Source organism: Physella acuta, unplaced genomic scaffold (genome assembly GCF_028476545.2).
Source record: "Physella acuta isolate Inbredline_101_S28 unplaced genomic scaffold, ASM2847654v3 ptg000927l, whole genome shotgun sequence".
Taxonomy (NCBI): domain Eukaryota; kingdom Metazoa; phylum Mollusca; class Gastropoda; family Physidae; genus Physella; species Physella acuta.
This window is the reverse complement of record NW_026732444.1, coordinates 18,451-38,365: the sequence shown is the minus strand read 5'-3', so window position 1 is coordinate 38,365 and position 19,915 is coordinate 18,451. Positions and strand designations below refer to the sequence as shown.

The 19,915-nt window shown below is 44.0% G+C and overlaps 1 protein-coding gene across 1 annotated transcript in view; it reads left to right on the top strand.

Annotated features, from left to right (window-relative positions):
- Positions 1-19,124, top strand: part of LOC131953506 (myocardin-related transcription factor B) — a 59,790-nt gene extending 40,666 nt beyond the window's left edge. Inside the window, exons 4-15 of the mRNA XM_059316696.1 lie at positions 3,299-3,364; positions 6,746-6,801; positions 6,951-7,026; positions 7,664-7,825; positions 8,388-10,441; positions 11,275-11,607; positions 12,348-12,516; positions 14,718-15,035; positions 16,351-16,468; positions 17,412-17,553; positions 17,928-18,105; positions 18,258-19,124. Of these exons, the coding sequence (XP_059172679.1) occupies positions 3,299-3,364; positions 6,746-6,801; positions 6,951-7,026; positions 7,664-7,825; positions 8,388-10,441; positions 11,275-11,607; positions 12,348-12,516; positions 14,718-15,035; positions 16,351-16,468; positions 17,412-17,553; positions 17,928-18,105; positions 18,258-19,042 (4,457 nt within the window). The 3' untranslated portion in view covers positions 19,043-19,124. The remainder of the gene's footprint in view (positions 1-3,298; positions 3,365-6,745; positions 6,802-6,950; positions 7,027-7,663; positions 7,826-8,387; positions 10,442-11,274; positions 11,608-12,347; positions 12,517-14,717; positions 15,036-16,350; positions 16,469-17,411; positions 17,554-17,927; positions 18,106-18,257) is intronic.
- The last annotated feature ends 791 nt before the right edge of the window (positions 19,125-19,915 follow it).

Below are 19,915 nucleotides of genomic sequence, written 5' to 3'. Positions count from 1 at the left end.
TTAGGTTTAGGATCTCACCTCCATACCACCAAAATACGTTAGGTTAAGGATCTCACCTCCATACCACCAAAATACGTTAGGTTTAGGATCTCACCTCCATACCACCAAAATACGTAGAGTTAAGGATCTCACCTCCATACCAACAAAATACGTTAGGTTTAGGATCTCACCTCCATACCACCACAATACGTTAGGTTTAGGATCTCACCTCCATACCACCAAAATACGTAGAGTTAAGGATCTCACCTCCATACCACCAAAATACGTTAGGTTTAGGATCTCACCTCCATACCACCAAAATACGTTAGGTTAAGGATCTCACCTCCATACCACCAAAATACGTTAGGTTAAGGATCTCACCTCCATACCAACAAAATACGTTAGGTTTAGGATCTCACCTCCATACCACCAAAATACGTTAGGTTAAGGATCTCACCTCCATACCACCAAAATACGTTAGGTTTAGGATCTCACCTCCATACCACCAAAATACGTTAGGTTAAGGATCTCACCTCCATACCACCAAAATACGTTAGGTTAAGGATCTCACCTCCATACCACCAAAATACGTTAGGTTTAGGATCTCACCTCCATACCACCAAAATACGTTAGGTTTAGGATCTCACCTTACCAAAATACGTTAGGTTTAGGATCTCACCTCCATACCACCAAAATACGTTAGGTTTAGGATCTCACCTCCATACCACCAAAATACGTTAGGTTTAGGATCTCACCTCCATACCACCAAAATACGTTAGGTTTAGGATCTCACCTCCATACCACCAAAATACGTTAGGTTTAGGATCTCACCTCCATACCAACAAAATACGTTAGGTTAAGGATCTCACCTCCATACCAACAAAATACGTTAGGTTAAGGATCTCACCTCCATACCACCAAAATACGTTAGGTTAAGGATCTCACCTCCATACCAACAAAATACGTTAGGTTAAGGATCTCACCTCCATACCACCAAAATACGTTAGGTTAAGGATCTCACCTCCATACCACCAAAATACGTTAGGTTAAGGATCTCACCTCCATACCACCAAAATACGTTAGGTTAAGGATCTCACCTCCATACCAACAAAATACGTTAGGTTAAGGATCTCACCTCCATACCACCAAAATACGTTAGGTTTAGGATCTCACCTCCATACCACCAAAATACGTTAGGTTAAGGATCTCACCTCCATACCAACAAAATACGTTAGGTTTAGGATCTCACCTCCATACCACCAAAATACGTTAGGTTAAGGATCTCACCTCCATACCAACAAAATACGTTAGGTTAAGGATCTCACCTCCATACCACCAAAATACGTTAGGTTTAGGATCTCACCTCCATACCAACAAAATACGTTAGGTTAAGGATCTCACCTCCATACCAACAAAATACGTTAGGTTAAGGATCTCACCTCCATACCACCAAAATACGTTAGGTTTAGGATCTCACCTCCATACCACCAAAATACGTTAGGTTAAGGATCTCACCTCCATACCAACAAAATACGTTAGGTTAAGGATCTCACCTCCATACCACCACAATACGTTAGGTTAAGGATCTCACCTCCATACCAACAAAATACGTTAGGTTAAGGATCTCACCTCCATACCACCAAAATACGTTAGGTTAAGGATCTCACCTCCATACCAACAAAATACGTTAGGTTAAGGATCTCACCTCCATACCACCACAATACGTTAGGTTTAGGATCTCACCTCCATACCACCAAAATACGTTAGGTTTAGGATCTCACCTCCATACCAACAAAATACGTTAGGTTTAGGATCTCACCTCCATACCACCAAAATACGTTAGGTTAAGGATCTCACCTCCATACCACCAAAATACGTTAGGTTTAGGATCTCACCTCCATACCACCAAAATACGTTAGGTTTAGGATCTCACCTCCATACCAACAAAATACGTTAGGTTAAGGATCTCACCTCCATACCACCAAAATACGTTAGGTTTAGGATCTCACCTCCATACCACCGTTGCTCTGACTTCTCCCCGCCCTACCCCCGGCTTCTCCCCGCCCTACCCCCGGCTTCTCCCCGCCCTACCCCCGGCTTCTCCCCGCCCTACCCCCGGCTTCTCCCCGCCCTACCCCCACGACTTACCTCTGCGCGTGTCCTTTCTCTCAAGCATGCCACACACCTGGCCCTGATGACGCAACCGTTCTCCGGCCCACATACAGCATACTCTGGTGCCTGCGTCACTGCTAGCCTGACGTCACTGTTGATGTCACGGTGTTTATAGTCACTGTTGATGTTACGGTGTTTATAGTCACTGTTGATATCAAGGTGTTTATAGTCACTGTTGATATCACGGTGTTTATAGTCACTGTTGATATCACGGTGTTTATAGTCACTATTGATGTCACGGTGTTTATAGTCACTGTTGATATTACGGTGTTTATAGTCACTGTTGATGTCACGGTGTTTATAGTCACTATTGATATCACGGTGTTTATAGTCACTGTTGATGTCACGGTGTTTATAGTCACTGTTGATGTCACGGTGTTTATAGTCACTGTTGATATCACGGTGTTTATAGTCACTGTTGATGTCACGGTGTTTATAGTCACTGTTGATGTCACGGTGTTTATAGTCACTATTGATATCACGGTGTTTATAGTCACTGTTGATGTCACGGTGTTTATAGTCACTGTTGATGTCACGGTGTTTATAGTCACTGTTGATATCAAGGTGTTTATAGTCACTGTTGATGTCACGGTGTTTATAGTCACTGTTGATATCACGGTGTTTATAGTCACTGTTGATGTCACGGTGTTTATAGTCACTGTTGATGTCACGGTGTTTATAGTCACTGTTGATATCCTTGCGTCCCATTAGAGAAGAAATCAAGTTTTGCTAGCTAGTTGTTTCCCTATTTCCGTTCTGAGTTGTCTGACCCTGCCACAATGTAAGACGTATTGAGAAGCCAGTGGTTATTACCCTATATTTGACCTGTGTTTATGGGCCTACATTTGGCCTGTGTTTATGGGCCTACATTTGGCCTGTGTTTATGGGCCTACATTTGACCTGTGTTTATAGGCCTACATTTGGCCTGTGTTTATGGGCCTACATTTGACCTGTGTTTATGGGCCTACATTTGACCTGTGTTTATTGGCCTAAATATGGCCTGTGTTTATGGGCCTACATTTGGCCTGTGTTTATGGGCCTACATTTGGCCTGTGTTTATGGGCCTACATTTGGCCTGTGTTTTTATGGACTAAAAATGTTTTTTTTTTTTTGTGGTCCATCTTTACATTATATTTAATCCTTTCAGCTTTAAAGAGGAAGTTAATGCTGAGGAGGTCTGTCAATGAACTCGTGGATCGTGGAATCTACCCGCGTAAGTCGCACTCTTGATGTTCCCCATGTTCTGTGTACTTGATGTTCCCCATGTTCTGTGTACTTGATATTTTGATGTTATCCATGTTCTATGTACTTGATGTTTTGATGTTCCCCATGTTATGTGTACTTGATGTTCCCCATGTTCTGTGTACTTGATATTCCCCATGTTCTGTGTACTTGATGTTCCCCATGTTCTGTGTACTTGATGTTCCCCATGTTCTGTGTACTTGATATTCCCCGTGTTCTGTGTACTTGATGTTCCCCATGTTCTGTGTACTTGTTTTGATGTTCCCCATGTTGTATGTACTTGATGTTCCCCAGGTTCTGTGTACTTAATGTTCCCCGTGTTCTTTGTACTTGATGTTCCCCATGTTCTATGTACTTGATGTTTTGATGTTATCCATGTTCTATGTACTTGATGTTTTGATGTTCCCCATGTTCTGTGTACTTGATGTTCCCCATGTTCTGTGTACTTGATGTTCCCCATGTTCTGTGTACTTGATGTTTTGATGTTATCCATGTTCTATGTACTTGATGTTTTGATGTTCCCCATGTTCTGTGTACTTGATGTTCCCCATGTTCTGTGTACTTGATGTTCCCCATGTTCTGTGTACTTGATGTTCCCCATGTTCTGTGTACTTGATGTTTTGATGTTATCCATGTTCTATGTACTTGATGTTTTGATGTTCCACATGTTCTGTGTACTTGATGTTCCCCATGTTCTGTGTACTTGATGTTCCCCATGTTCTGTGTACTTGATGTTCCCCATGTACTGTGTACTTGATGTTCCCCATGTTCTTAGTACTTGATGTTCCCCATGTTCTGTGTACTTGATGTTTTGATGTTATCCATGTTCTATGTACTTGATGTTTTGATGTTCCCCATGTTCTGTGTACTTGATGTTTTGATGTTATCCATGTTCTATGTACTTGATGTTTTGATGTTCCCCATGTTCTGTGTACTTGATGTTCCCCATGTACTGTGTACTTGATGTTCCCCATGTTCTGTGTACTTGATGTTCCCCATGTTCTGTGTACTTGATGTTCCCCATGTTCTGTGTACTTGATGTTCCCCAGGTTCTGTGTACTTAATGTTCCCCATGTTCTTTGTACTTGATGTTCCCCATGTGTGTACTTGATGTTTTGATGTTATCCATGTTCTATGTATTTGATGTTCCCCATGTTCTGTGTACTTGATGTTTTGATGTTATCCATGTTCTGTGTATTTGATGTTCCCCATGTTCTGTGTACTTGATGTTTTGATGTTATCCATGTTCTATGTACTTGATGTTTTGATGTTCCCCATGTTCTGTGTACTTGATGTTCCCCATGTACTGTGTACTTGATGTTCCCCATGTTTAGTGTACTTGATGTTCCCCATGTTCTGTGTACTTGATGTTCCCCTTGTTCTGTGTACTTGATGTTCCCCAGGTTCTGTGTACTTGATGTTCCCCAGGTTCTGTGTACTTAATGTTCCCCATGTTCTTTGTACTTGATGTTCCCCATGTTCTGTGTACTTGATGTTTTGATGTTATCCATGTTCTATGTACTTGATGTTTTGATGTTCCCCATGTTCTGTGTACTTGATGTTTTGATGTTATCCATGTTCTGTGTATTTGATGTTCCCCATGTTCTGTGTACTTGATGTTTTGATGTTATCCATGTTCTATGTACTTGATGTTTTGATGTTCCCCATGTTCTGTGTACTTGATGTTCCCCATGTTCTGTGTACTTGATGTTCCCCATGTTATGTGTACTTGATGTTCCCCATGTTCTGTGTACTTGATGTTCCCCATGTTCTGTGTACTTGATGTTCCCCATGTACTGTGTACTTGATGTTCCCCATGTTCTGTGTACTTGATGTTCCCCATGTACTGTGTACTTGATGTTCCCCATGTACTGTGTACTTGATGTTCCCCATGTTCTGTGTACTTGATGTTCCCCATGTTCTGTGTACTTGATGTTCCCCGTGTACTGTGTACTTGATGTTCCCCATGTACTGTGTACTTGATGTTCCCCATGTTCTGTGTACTTGATGTTCCCCATGTTCTGTGTACTTGATGTTCCCCATTTTCTGTGTACTTGATGTTCCCCATGTTCTGTGTACTTGATGTTCCCCATGTTCTGTGTACTTGATGTTCCCCATGTTCTGTGTACTTGATGTTCCCCATGTACTGTGTACTTGATGTTCCCCATGTACTGTGTACTTGATGTTCCCCATGTTCTGTGTACTTGATGTTCCCCATGTTCTGTGTACTTGATGTTCCCCATGTCCTGTGTACTTGATGTTCCCCATGTTCTGTGTACTTGATGTTCCCCATGTACTGTGTACTTGATGTTCCCCATGTACTGTGTACTTGATGTTCCCCATGTACTGTGTACTTGATGTTCCCCATGTACTGTGTACTTGATGTTCCCCATGTTCTGTGTACTTGATGTTCCCCGTGTACTGTGTACTTGATGTTCCCCATGTACTGTGTACTTGATGTTCCCCATGTTCTGTGTACTTGATGTTCCCCATGTTCTGTGTACTTGATGTTCCCCATGTTCTGTGTACTTGATGTTCCCCATGTACTGTGTACTTGATGTTCCCCATGTACTGTGTACTTGATGTTCCCCATGTTCTGTGTACTTGATGTTCCCCATGTTCTGTGTACTTGATGTTCCCCGTGTACTGTGTACTTGATGTTCCCCATGTACTGTGTACTTGATGTTCCCCATGTTCTGTGTACTTGATGTTCCCCATGTTCTGTGTACTTGATGTTCCCCATTTTCTGTGTACTTGATGTTCCCCATGTTCTGTGTACTTGATGTTCCCCATGTTCTGTGTACTTGATGTTCCCCATGTTCTGTGTACTTGATGTTCCCCATGTTCTGTGTACTTGATGTTCCCCATGTACTGTGTACTTGATGTTCCCCATGTTCTGTGTACTTGATGTTCCCCATGTTCTGTGTACTTGATGTTCCCCATGTCCTGTGTACTTGATGTTCCCCATGTCCTGTGTACTTGATGTTCCCCATGTTCTGTGTACTTGATGTTCCCCATGTCCTGTGTACTTGATGTTCCCCATGTTCTGTGTACTTGATGTTCCCCATGTTCTGTGTACTTGATGTTCCCCATGTACTGTGTACTTGATGTTCCCCATGTTCTGTGTACTTGATGTTCCCCATGTCCTGTGTACTTGATGTTCCCCATGTTCTGTGTACTTGATGTTCCCCATGTTCTGTGTACTTGATGTTCCCCATGTACTGTGTACTTGATGTTCCCCATGTACTGTGTACTTGATGTTCCCCATGTACTGTGTACTTGATGTTCCCCATGTTCTGTGTACTTGATATTCTCATGATTTAGTGTTCTATCCCCCACACCCCCACCACAGCATTAAAGACACCCCCAGCATTTGCTGAAAAGACAAAACAATTGGAACGTGCCAAGGTAAGTCTTGTTCTTAATTGGTTCAATGTTTACATTTTACAAGTCTTACAAACTTGTCACATTGTTTTTAAAGTAAGTCATTTCTTACATACTTGTCACATTGTTTTTAAAGTGAGTCATTTCTTACAAACTTGTCACATTGTTACCAGACAGGTGACCTGTTACGTCACAAGATCCAGCACAGACCAGACAGGCAGGCCCTGGTCCAGCAGCACATACTTGAAGGTAAGAATACTGGCTCTCAGCGGCTCATTGGCTCATGCTGGCCTCAATGGCTCATGCTGGCCTCAGTGGCTCATGCTGGCCTCAGTGGCTCATGCTGGCCTCAGTGGCTCATGCTGGCCTCAGTGGCTCATGCTGGCCTCAGTGGCTCAGTGGCTCATGCTGGCCTCAGTGGCTCATGCTGGCCTCAGTGGCTCATGCTAGCCCTTAGCGGCTCATTGGCTGATACTGGCCTCACTAGCCTCTCTTACAGATACTACAATAGATCCGTGACTACATGATTGTTTCTCTTACAGATACTACAATAGATCCCTGACTACATGATTGTTTCTCTTACATATACTACAATAGATCCCTCGCTACATGATTGTTTCTCTTACAGATACTACAATAGATCCCTCGCTACATGATTGTTTCTGTTACAGATACTACAATAGATCCCTGACTACATGATTGTTTCTCTTACAGATACTACAATAGATCCCTCACTACATGATTGTTTCTGTTACAGATACTACAATAGATCCCTGACTACATGATTGTTTCTCTTACAGATACTACAATAGATCCCTGACTACATGATTGTTTCTCTTACAGATACTACAATAGATCCCTGACTACATGATTGTTTCTCTTACAGATACTACAATAGATCCCTCGCTACATGAGCGCCAGAGGTTGTTAAAACGTTCCCGCTTGCTGGATGGCCTCAATGATAAGTTGGCCCATAGACCCGGGCCGCTAGAGCTAGTACAGGGCAATATACTGCAGCCATCAAATGAACTGGCCAATGCTATCAAAGGTGAGAGTCTCAGTCTAATTAGCTACACGTGGGGTAGCCCATGTTTGATTTAAAAGTTAAAACCTGTTTTCCAGAGGTTTACTAGTATACACATCAATGTAATAGTTTATGACTGCTCTATTTGACCAATGTAATTGTGCCTGCTCTATTTGACCAATGTCATTGTGCCTGCTCTATTTGACCAATGTAATTGTGCCTGCTTTATTTGACCAATGTAATTGCGACTGCTCTATTTGACCAATGTAATTGTGCCTGCTCTATTTGACCAATGTAATTGTGCCTGCTCTATTTGACCAATGTAATTGTGACTGCTCTATTTGACCAATGTAATTGTGACTGCTCTATTTGACCAATGTAATTGTGCCTGCTCTATTTGACCAATGTAATTGTGACTGCTCTATTTGACCAATGTCATTGTGCCTGCTCTATTTGACCAATGTAATTGTGACTGCTCTATTTGACCAATGTAATTGTGACTGCTCTATTTGACCAATGTAATTGTGCCTGCTCTATTTGACCAATGTCATTGTGCCTGCTCTATTGAGCCTGTGATGACTTTCAGATGGCACCCTCCAGTTTGTGCCCACCTGTGACACTGAAGACATGGACCAGTCCAGTTCCTCCTTTCTCTTTGATGATGAAAGTCCTGGGAGTGAGGGAGCTCCGTCCCCTCCCATGGATGAATCAGGTCTGTCTGATGTCAGTAGCCCCAGCTCTGCTCCGCCCATCTTCACCGATTCCTTCCCCCTCTCCTTTACGTTTGCTAAAAGCATATCCATTCCTGTGACCATCAACAAGGTCCACCAAAGTCCAGTGCCCATCGCTAGTAATGCCCAACCCAAGCTGTCCACGGCAAACACCATCACCAACCTACACAACCACAGCAGCGGCAAGTCCCGGTCCAAGAAACCCAAATCAAAGAGCACGTCTAAAGCCAGGATCATCAAGTTCCATGAGTACAAGGGTCCTCCATCCGTGCTCAAAAGCCAGGCTTCCAGCACTGCATCCAGCGCCACATGCAGCAGTGCAGCAGAAGACACCCCATACCACATCATGCTCCAGCAGCAGCAGCTCTTCCTCCAGTGGCAACTTGAGTTCCAGCACAAGCAGCAGGGCATGGCCTTAAGCCCTGGCGCCTCTAGCATTGGAGAAAACTCTAATTCCTCCACATCATCAGCGCTGGTCACCTCCCCCACTGCAGCCCTCAATGCCCCAACCTTTGCCTCTGTTTCCAGCACTATGGTACAGAGCTTCCAACAGACCCCGCCCCTCAGTACACAGGCTGTCTTCACCTCTGGGCCTGCTCAGGCTGTCTTTACACCTGCGCCTGCCCAGGCTGTACCCCAGCAGACCTGCCCATCCCCACCAGCGCCCCCACCACCCCCACCCCTCCCTACAAGACCAACTCAGTGCGTGGCCCCTAGAACCGCCACCAAGGCGCTGACATCAATACCCGCCAGCGCCCTGAGCCTACCCAAGCTGACGGGTAACTTGGAGGAGATGAAAGTTGCAGACCTCAAGGCTGAGCTCAAGAAGCGCAGCCTGCCTGTCTCTGGCCCCAAGCCCCAGCTTATAGAACGTTTAAAACCTTTCACAGAGTCCCCCAGCCCCACCGGCCCCAAGCCCAATGGCTCACGACCCCCCTCACGGGTCTCTACCCCACTGCTCATTGGCCAGACCAGCTTTCATATCAAGACTGAGCCAAACGGAGAGGTGACGGCAGCTCCTATCACCCGACCTGTCACATCAGCTACCTCTGTGCTGGTATCCTCCTCCAGTGCGTACACCTCACCTTCTGCCTTCTCTGTGCCCATCACAATGCCCCTCTCAATGCCCCTGGGTACACTGGGCCTAAAGACAGTTGCCAGTGTAAAGCCTATGGTTAAAGAAGAGCCTATGACAACAACAGAGGTATCCCCCCCCTGCTCGCCACCAAACACCCTGATGTCTGTGCAGGAGCCGCGTACACCAATGAGCCCTGAGAGTGAGGTGAGCTCCCCCACTGTGCTGAGGACAAAAGTTGTCCCAACATTCTCCCCCAGCAAGCAAGCGGGCACCTTGTGTATGGTGCCAGGGCAGACAGTGCTGTCCATGAACACGGACAGGCCAGCCTCAGTGCTGCCAGCTGAGATGATGCCCATGGAAGTGGACTCGGTTTCTGTGGACTTGAACCAGGGCGTTGACGACACAGCTTTTAAAGCAGCTAGCTTGGGCCACAGCCTAGATTCTGGCAGCTTCAAGGCCCTCATTCAGCCCATCACCAATAGCTACAAGACTCTCAGCCAGAACTCTCTAGATAGCTCTAGCCAAATGAAGACAAACTTGTTAGATACAAAGACTATCAAGAGCATCAACCTGAGTCCCCACCTGGATGGCTCAGCTACCATTAAAAGTATCAGCCTGAGCTCTCCCCCTGAACCAATCACCATCAAAACCATCAACCTCGGCTCTGCTGCCGACAGCTCCCAGTTCAAGACAGTCAGCCTGAGCCCCACAGCAGATGGGGCAGCTTTCAAGACAGTCAGCCTTAGTGAGAACTCGCTGCTGAAGGCAGTCAAGATGGCCTCCCCCACCCAGATGTCCCCAGTCCAGCTGACAGCACCTGTGACCCACACAGTAAGTCACCACTTCCTGTTACTGCCCCAATGACCTCAGTTGACTGGGATTGGTTGGTAGAACAGTGTCTAGTCAACTGATGGTTAGCTGACCTACTTCTAATGTATCTGACCTCGCTGACCTACTTTTAAAGTTCCTTGACCTAGTCTACCTACTGCTCATGTACCTGGCCTAATTAGCCTTAAATTTATTGTGCCTGATATGTTTGACTTGGTTAAAATTGACCTGACCTAGTTGTCCTACTGCTTGTGTATAAGATCACCTCAGTAAGTAAACTGAGGCGCCTTATTTAGTTAGTAGATGTGTCTGTCACACATATCCTTGAGGTTTTACCCTGTCTTGATGGTACCCATCAGTTTTTCTCAGATACAAGTTCTATTTAAAAAAAAATCTCTAATAATATCCCCTTATATCCTTAGTATTCATAATTGTTTGATGCCAACATTCATGATTGTTTGATGCCAACATTCATGATTGTTTTATGCCAACATTCATGATTGTTTGATGCCAACATTCATGATTGTTTGTTGCCAACATTCATGATTGTTTTATGCCAACATTCATGATTGTTTTATGCCAACATTCATGATTGTTTTATGCCAACATTCATGATTGTTTGATGCCAACATTCATCATTGTTTGTTGCCAACATTCATGATTGTTTGATGCCTACAATCATGATTGATACCAACAATCATGATTGTTTGATGCCAACAATCATGATTGTTTGATGCCAACAGCTGTAGGTCTGGCCCGTTTGCCAGGTTGTAGCCCCATGTCAGCCATGTCAGCCATGTCACCCATGTCACCTATGTCGTCCATGTATCCCACAGCTGACTAGCCCAGCCTCCCTGCTCCAGCTCCAACAGCTCCAGCAGCTGCAGACCCTGCAACAGCTGCAGCAGCAGCTTCTCCAGCAGACGCAGGCCCAGCAGTTCCAGTCCAGTGCCGTCCCCTTGACCAGCAACGAGCATGTGGTCCTGGCCCAGGCCAAACAGATAGAAGAGCTACAGCGTCAGCTGCAAGAATCACACCTCAAGCTCAAGCTGCAGCAGCTGCAGCAGATGCAGCTGCAACAGCAGCAGCTTCAACAACAGCAGCAACAGCAGCTTCAACAACAGCAACAACAGATGTGGCAAGTTAGGATACCTTCCAATTTTAACCAGGTAAGGAACATTGTGTAGCCATTTCCACAGCCAATGAACAGCCTGCTGTAACTGAAGATTCCTTTACTCCCTTAATCTACATAAAGAAGAAACAAGTTAAAAAATAAACAAACACCATACACTACTAAGATAGAGAGGAATGGGTTTTTTTTTTAGATTTTTGAAAACATTTTGGACCTCACGCTTTGGAAATTTGAAACCTCTCTAATAAATAAATAAACTTTTATAATTAATTATATAGATTTAAATTAGAATCAAATCCTGTTTACAAAAGACAGCTATAGGGTTTAGGGGTCATCAATAAACACACCCTTACACACCCCGAAAATGTTGCTTATATCCATTCATTTTTTACTAAAATGACTGAATTTACCCCCCACAAAACTCACTGATGACCAAACTTTACCCCCCCCCCACAAAACTCACTGATGACCCAACTTTACCCCCCCCCCCCCCACAAAACTCACTGATGACCCAACTTTACCCCCCCCCCCCCCCCACAGAACTCACTGATAACCAAAATTTTACCCCCCCCCCCACAGAACACACTGATAACCAAACTTTACCCCCCACAGAACTCACTGATGACCAAAATTTTACCCCCCCCCCCACCCACAGAACTCACTGATGACCAAACTTTACCCCCCACAGAACTCACTGATGACCAAACTTTACCCCCCCCCCCCCCCCCCCCCCCCCCCCCACAGAACTCACTGATGACCAAACTTTACCCCCCACAGAACTCACTGATGACCAAACTTTCACAAGAGCAGGTGAGCCAGCAGTTGAGCCAACAGGTGAGCCAGCAGTTGAGCCAGGTGATGAGCTCACCTGTACAGCTTCAGCAGCAGCCGGCATCAATTTTCTTGAATGGTCACAGCATTCAGCCAGCCCCACTTGTTGTCTCAGGTTAGCATTGCTTTCATTTCACATTTTTGGTGTTTAGCTTCACTTGTTGTCTCAGGTTAGCATTGCTTTCATTTCACATTTTTGGTGTTTAGCTTCACTTGTTGTCTCAGGTTAGCATTGCTTTCATTTCACATTTTTGGTGTTTAGCTTCACTTGTTGTCTCAGGTTAGCATTGCTTTCATTTCACATTGTTGGTGTTTAGCTTCACTTGTTGTCTCAGGTTAGCATTGCTTTCATTTCACATTTTTGGTGTTTAGCTTCACTTGTTGTCTCAGGTTAGCATTGCTTTCATTTCACATTTTTGGTGTTTAGCTTCACTTGTTGTCTCAGGTTAGCATTGCTTTCATTTCACATTTTTGGTGTTTAGCTTCACTTGTTGTCTCAGGTTAGCATTGCTTTCATTTCACATTTTTGGTGTTTAGCTTCACTTGTTGTCTCAGGTTAGCATTGCTTTCATTTCACATTTTTGGTGTTTAGCTTCACTTGTTGTCTCAAGTTAGCATTGCTTTCATTTCACATTTTTGGTGTTTAGCTTCACTTGTTGTCTCAGGTTAGCATTGCTTTCATTTCACATTTTTGGTGTTTAGCCCCACTTGTTGTCTCAGGTTAGCATTGCTTTCATTTCACATTTTTGGTGTTTAGCTTCACTTGTTGTCTCAGGTTAGCATTGCTTTCATTTCACATTTTTGGTGTTTAGCTTCACTTGTTGTCTCAGGTTAGCATTGCTTTCATTTCACATTTTTGGTGTTTAGCCCCACTTGTTGTCTCAGGTTAGCATTGCTTTCATTTCACATTTTTGGTGTTTAGCTTCACTTGTTGTCTCAGGTTAGCATTGCTTTCATTTCACATTTTTGGTGTTTAGCTTCACTTGTTGTCTCAGGTTAGCATTGCTTTCATTTCACATTTTTGGTGTTTAGCTTCACTTGTTGTCTCAGGTTAGCATTGCTTTCATTTCACATTTTTGGTGTTTAGCTTCACTTGTTGTCTCAGGTTAGCATTGCTTTCATTTCACATTTTTGGTGTTTAGCTTCATTTTCACTTTCCTGTTTAAGATTTTTTTAGTTCATTATGTTTGTTTGGTTGGTTGTTCGTTTTTTAGTTAGTTAGTTGCAGCAATTCTTGTAACTCAAATTTAACCCACTTCTAATGCAACAATTTCATTCACACATAAACACTCCAGATATTTTTTATCTCTGAAGACAATGCAAGAATATTTAATTTTTTTTTATCTAACTACAAATTAGATTAGTTATTAAAATTTAACTTCTAAATTTAGTAAGAAAAAGGAAAGATAAAAACAGATTTAGTACTAGTCAATGACACACTCCATCTGTTTAGAATGGTTTGCCACGGGCGGCTGGTTTCAATGACACATTCTGTCTGTTTAGAATGGTTTGCCACGGGCGGCTGGTTTCAAGTGGTAGATGACACTGTCTTCTGGGACCATTACTAAAAATCTTTAAAATGCTCTGAAAAGAAAAAAAAACTAAAACTTTACCTGTGAGCTTCCACTGATCTTGTATGTTTTTACCTGTGAGCTTCCACTGATCTTGTATGTTTTTACCTGTGAGCTTCCACTGATCTTGTATGTTTTTACCTGTGAGCTTCCACTGATCTTGTATGTTTTTACCTGTGAGCTTCCACTGATCTTGTATGTTTTTACCTGTGAGCTTTCACTGATCTTGTATGTTTTTACCTGTGAGCTTCCACTGATCTTGTATGTTTTTACCTGTGAGCTTCCACTGATCTTGTATGTTTTTACCTGTGAGCTTCCACTGATCTTGTATGTTTTTACCTGTGAGCTTCCACTGATCTTGTATGTTTTTACCTGTGAGCTTCCACTGATCTTGTATGTTTTTACCTGTGAGCTTCCACTGATCTTGTATGTTTTTACCTGTGAGCTTCCACTGATCTTGTATGTTTTTACCTGTGAGCTTCCACTGATCTTGTATGTTTTTACCTGTGAGCTTCCACTGATCTTGTATGTTTTTACCTGTGAGCTTCCACTGATCTTGTATGTTTTTACCTGTGAGCTTCCACTGATCTTGTATGTTTTTACCTGTGAGCTTCCACTGATCTTGTATGTTTTTAGCTGTGAGCTTCCACTGATCTTGTATGTTTTTAGCTGTGAGCTTCCACTGATCTTGTATGTTTTTACCTGTGAGCTTCCACTGATCTTGTATGTTTTTACCTGTGTCCAGGTGTGCAGCAGAGCGTGCAGCCAGCACAGGTGATGGTGTCCAGCCCTGCAGGCTTGAGCATGACTGCCAACACTGGCCAGCCTGCAGTCTCCCTGCCCTACGCCATCCACATCAACTTGACCAGCTCCGGCCAGGTCAAGCTGCCACCTCAGCTACAGCCCATAACAACATCCACAGCTTCAGCAGCCACGGCCACCAAAACATCGGCCGTCCCATCCGTCCAGATCCCAGCTCAACTTCTTCTCAACACTGCACCCCAGCATGTTGCCAACACAGCTCAAACTATCAAAACAGAGCCAGACACAGCACATACAATGGGTAAGTGGACAGTCTAGTTATACAATGGGTAAGTGGACAGTCTAGTTATATAATGGGTAAGTGGACAGTCTAGTTATACAATGGGTAAGTGGACAGTCTAGTTATACAATGGGTAAGTGGACAGTCTAGTTATATAATGGGTAAGTGGACAGTCTAGTTATACAATGGGTAAGTGGACAGTCTAGTTATACAATGGGTAAGTGGACAGTCTAGTTATATAATGGGTAAGTGGACAGTCTAGTTATATAATGGGTAAGTGGACAGTCTAGTTATACAATGGGTAAGTGGACAGTCTAGTTATACAATGGGTAAGTGGACAGTCTAGTTATATAATGGGTAAGTGGACAGTCTAGTTATACAATGGGTAAGTGGACAGTCTAGTTATACAATGGGTAAGTGGACAGTCTAGTTATATAATGGGTAAGTGGACAGTCTAGTTATACAATGGGTAAGTGGACAGTCTAGTTATACAATGGGTAAGTGGACAGTCTAGTTATATAATGGGTAAGTGGACAGTCTAGTTATACAATGGGTAAGTGGACAGTCTAGTTATACAATGGGTAAGTGGACAGTCTAGTTATATAATGGGTAAGTGGACAGTCTAGTTATACAATGGGTAAGTGGACAGTCTAGTTATACAATGGGTAAGTGGACAGTCTAGTTATATAATGGGTAAGTGGACAGTCTAGTTATACAATGGGTAAGTGGACAGTCTAGTTATACAATGGGTAAGTGGACAGTCTAGTTATACAATGGGTAAGTGGACAGTCTAGTTATATTGTGGGTAAGTGGACAGCCTAGTTATACAATGGGTAAGTGGACAGTCTAGTTATACAATGGGTAAATGGACAGTCTAGTTATACTGTGGGTAAATGGACAGCCTAGTTATACATGTAAATGGACAGTCTAGTTATATTTTGGGTAAATGGACAGCCTAGTTATACAATGGGTAAGTGGACAGTCTAGTTATACTGTGGGTAAATGGACAGTCTAGTTATATTTTGGGTAAATGGACAGCCTAGTTATACAATGGGTAAGTGGAAAGTCTAGTTATACTGTGGGTAAATGGACAGCCTAGTTATACATGTAAATGGACAGTCTAGTTATATTTTGGGTAAATGGACAGCCTAGTTATACAATGGGTAAGTGGACAGTCTAGTTATACTGTGGGTAAATGGACAGCCTAGTTATACATGTAAATGGACAGTCTAGTTATATTTTGGGTAAATGGACAGCCTAGTTATACAGTGTATAACTTGACATTATCTCAGTTAGACAACAGTACTTGTGCTAATAAGTTCACTAACTTTTTTAGGTCCTCCAACATCAACTTGTGTTCCAAAATCCCATGTGCCCAGCAGTAGCCAACCATATGTCTTCACAGCTTCCTCGGCCTCTGTCATATCAGCCCAAAGCAATGGGATCATAGCCAGGTACTTGTCATAGCCAGGTACTTGTCATAGCCAGGTACTTGTCATAGCCCATAGCCAGGTACTTGTCATAGCCAGGTACTTGTCATAGCCAGGTACTTGTCATAGCCCATAGCTAGGTACTTGTCATAGCAAGGTACTTCTCATAGCCCATAGCCAGGTAATTGTCATAGCCCATAGCCAGGTACTTGTCATAGCCCATAGCCAGGTACTTGTCATAGCCCATAGCCAGGTACTTGTCATAGCCAGGTACTTGTCATAGCCAGGTACTTGTCATAGGCCATAGCCAGGTACTTGTCATAGCCAGGTACTTGTCATAGCCCATAGCCAGGTACTTGTCATAGCCCATAGCCAGGTACTTGTCATAGCCAGGTACTTGTCATAGCCCATAGCCAGGTACTTGTCATTACCCATAGCTAGGTACTTGTCATAGCCCATAGCCAGGTACTTGTCATAGCCCATAGCCAGGTACTTGTCATAGCCCATAGCCAGGTACTTGTCATAGCCAGGTACTTGTCATAGATAGCCAGGTACTTGTCATAGCCAGGTACTTGTCATAGCCAGGTACTTGTCATAGCCCATAGCCAGGTACTTGTCATAGCCCATAGCCAGGTACTTGTCATAGCCAGGTACTTGTCATAGCCAGGTACTTGTCATAGCCAGGTACTTGTCATAGCCAGGTACTTGTCATAGCCAGGTACTTGTCATAGCCAGGTACTTGTCATAGATAGCCAGGTACTTGTCATAGCCAGGTACTTGTCATAGCCAGGTACTTGTCATAGCCCATAGCCAGGTACTTGTCATAGCCCATAGCCAGGTACTTGTCATAGCCAGGTACTTGTCATAGCCCATAGCCAGGTACTTGTCATTACCCATAGCTAGGTACTTGTCATAGCCCATAGCCAGGTACTTGTCATAGCTGACTTCTAAACCCCAACTTTTCCAGAACCAACTCGCTACCCTCGGCACCACTTGTCAGTGACCAACATGAGACCATCCAGAGGTGTACGTCCAGCCCATATTTCAATGGACCCATGAAAGAGCCACCGCGTTATGATGAGGCCATCAAAATTAAGCAGCAGCAAACGGTTTGTTCAAGTCATTAGAATTTTGTTTTTCTTGCTGGTTTGTTCTGGTAGTTAGACTCAACTGGTTTGTTCTGGTAGTTAGACTCAACTGGTTTGTTCTGGTAGTTAGACTCAACTGGTTTGTTCTGGTAGTTAGACTCAACTGGTTTGTTCTGGTAGTTAGACTCAACTGGTTTGTTCCGGTAGTTAGACTCAACTGGTTTGTTCCGGTAGTTAGACTCAACTGGTTTGTTCTGGTAGTTAGACTCAACTGGTTTGTTCTGGTAGTTAGACTCAACTGGTTTGTTCTGGTAGTTAGACTCAACTGGTTTGTTCTGGTAGTTAGACTAAGTCATGTTTCTGTCACATGACCAATGTATTTTGTCTATTGTCAGGTGCCACCCCTGATAAACAATAAGAAGGAAGTGACTACAGATAGTCCAGTTAGTACCAACAACAACAACACCATCAACAACAACACCATCAACAAAACCCTGACTTTGGGTCAGATTGGCCCTGATGTTAAGTCTCAAACCATGGATGATGTCTTGGAGATTCTAATCAGAAATGGAGGTCAGTAGTCATGCTTCTGGCAGTAACTGGGGGTCTACATGCACTTTTCCCCTCTCTAATACAAAAGTTATTGATTGACATTTCAGATTTACCAGGGGGTCTACATGCACTTTTTTCCTCTCTAATACACAAGTTATTGATTGACCTTTCAGATTTGCCACCAAGTGCAGCCACAGAACCCCTGCCCACACCAAAAATGAGCCAAGCTGGGCCAGAAACCAGCAGTGTTCCCATGACAACAGCAGCTGGCGTGACTTCAAACAGCTACTCTGGTCAGCAGCACCTCAGCCCAAGGGACCAAACCTTGACCTCTGTCCACACCTTTTCTGACTCTTTCCTGAGCGCCCCACATTGCGCAGCCCCCCAGGAGCTGACGGCTCCCTTGGGTGACCCCCAGGCTGATGCAGGGGAGCTGCTGGACTGGGGAGAAATGCTGCCCTCACCAGACCTCTCCACCATGGACTGGTCAACTGAGACAGGTTTTAATCAGCTGGACATGGGAGAACCCAGCCTCAACCTGGAGGTCAAGGTCACAGAATCCCAGCTGACCAGCCATGACGGGTACAATGAGCTGCTGGACCAAGGCAATGCAAGTGGGCCCTACGGGGCCAGTCTACACACTCCCAGCAGGCATGGCTCCGAGCCAGACCTGGCCGCGCTGGGCTTGGGGGGTGAGTCCAGTGACATTGTGGACCCCTCAACACAAATGGATATGTCAGACTGGCTAGATGTCATGATGCCAAATGTCAACATGATGCCAAATGTCAACATGTCCATCAACCATCACATGAACCTGTCCAGCAGTTTTTCAGCTGATCCCATCCTGACTCCCAGAACACAGCAGGAAGTTTTTGACATCTTCAACTTTGATGACCCGGAGTACGGCCCTTCTGTCATGAGCTGGGACAAGCCAGCCGAGCAGAGTACGAGCAGCTGAACACTGGCACGCTGTCTTATGGGACAGTTAACTAGCTGAACACTGTCACGCTGTCTTATGGGACAGTTAACTAGCTGAACACTGTCACATGGGACAGTTAACTAGCTGAACACTGTCACGCTGTCTTATGGGACAGTTAACTAGCTGAACACTGGCACGCTGTCTTATGGGACAGTTAACTAGCTGAACACTGTCACGCTGTCTTATGGGACAGTTAACTAGCTGAACACTGTCACGCTGTCTTATGGGACAGTTAACTAGCTGAACACTGTCACGCTGTCTTATGGGACAGTTAACTAGCTGAACACTGTCACGCTGTCTTATGGGACAGTTAACTAGCTGAACACTGTCACGCTGTCTTATGGGACAGTTAACTAGCTGAACACTGTCACGCTGTCTTATGGGACAGTTAACTAGCTGAACACTGTCACGCTGTCTTATGGGACAGTTATTTAGCTGAACACTGTCACGCTGTCTTATGGGACAGTTAACTAGCTGAACACTGTCACGCTGTCTTATGGGACAGTTAACTAGCTGAACACTGGCACGCTGTCTTATGGGACAGTTAACTAGCTGAACTAGCTATATCCAGGGTTGAAAAGGTCCTGGCTGTATTGAGGGTTAATATCTGCCCTACAAATCTATTACTCCCCTGCACATTGTCAGTCCTTTAGAACTTGCAAGAGAACACAAGAGCACCATATTGCTAATGGACTCCCACAATTGTTAACTAAATGTTAGTTAAAAAAGATATTGCAAGTAGTTTTAGGCCACACACAATCATCTAAACAATTTCACTTCCCCCAGATGAATTCATATCACCTTTTGTTTTATAGCAATCATTTTTGTCTGTGTGTCTTGTGATGGCTACTG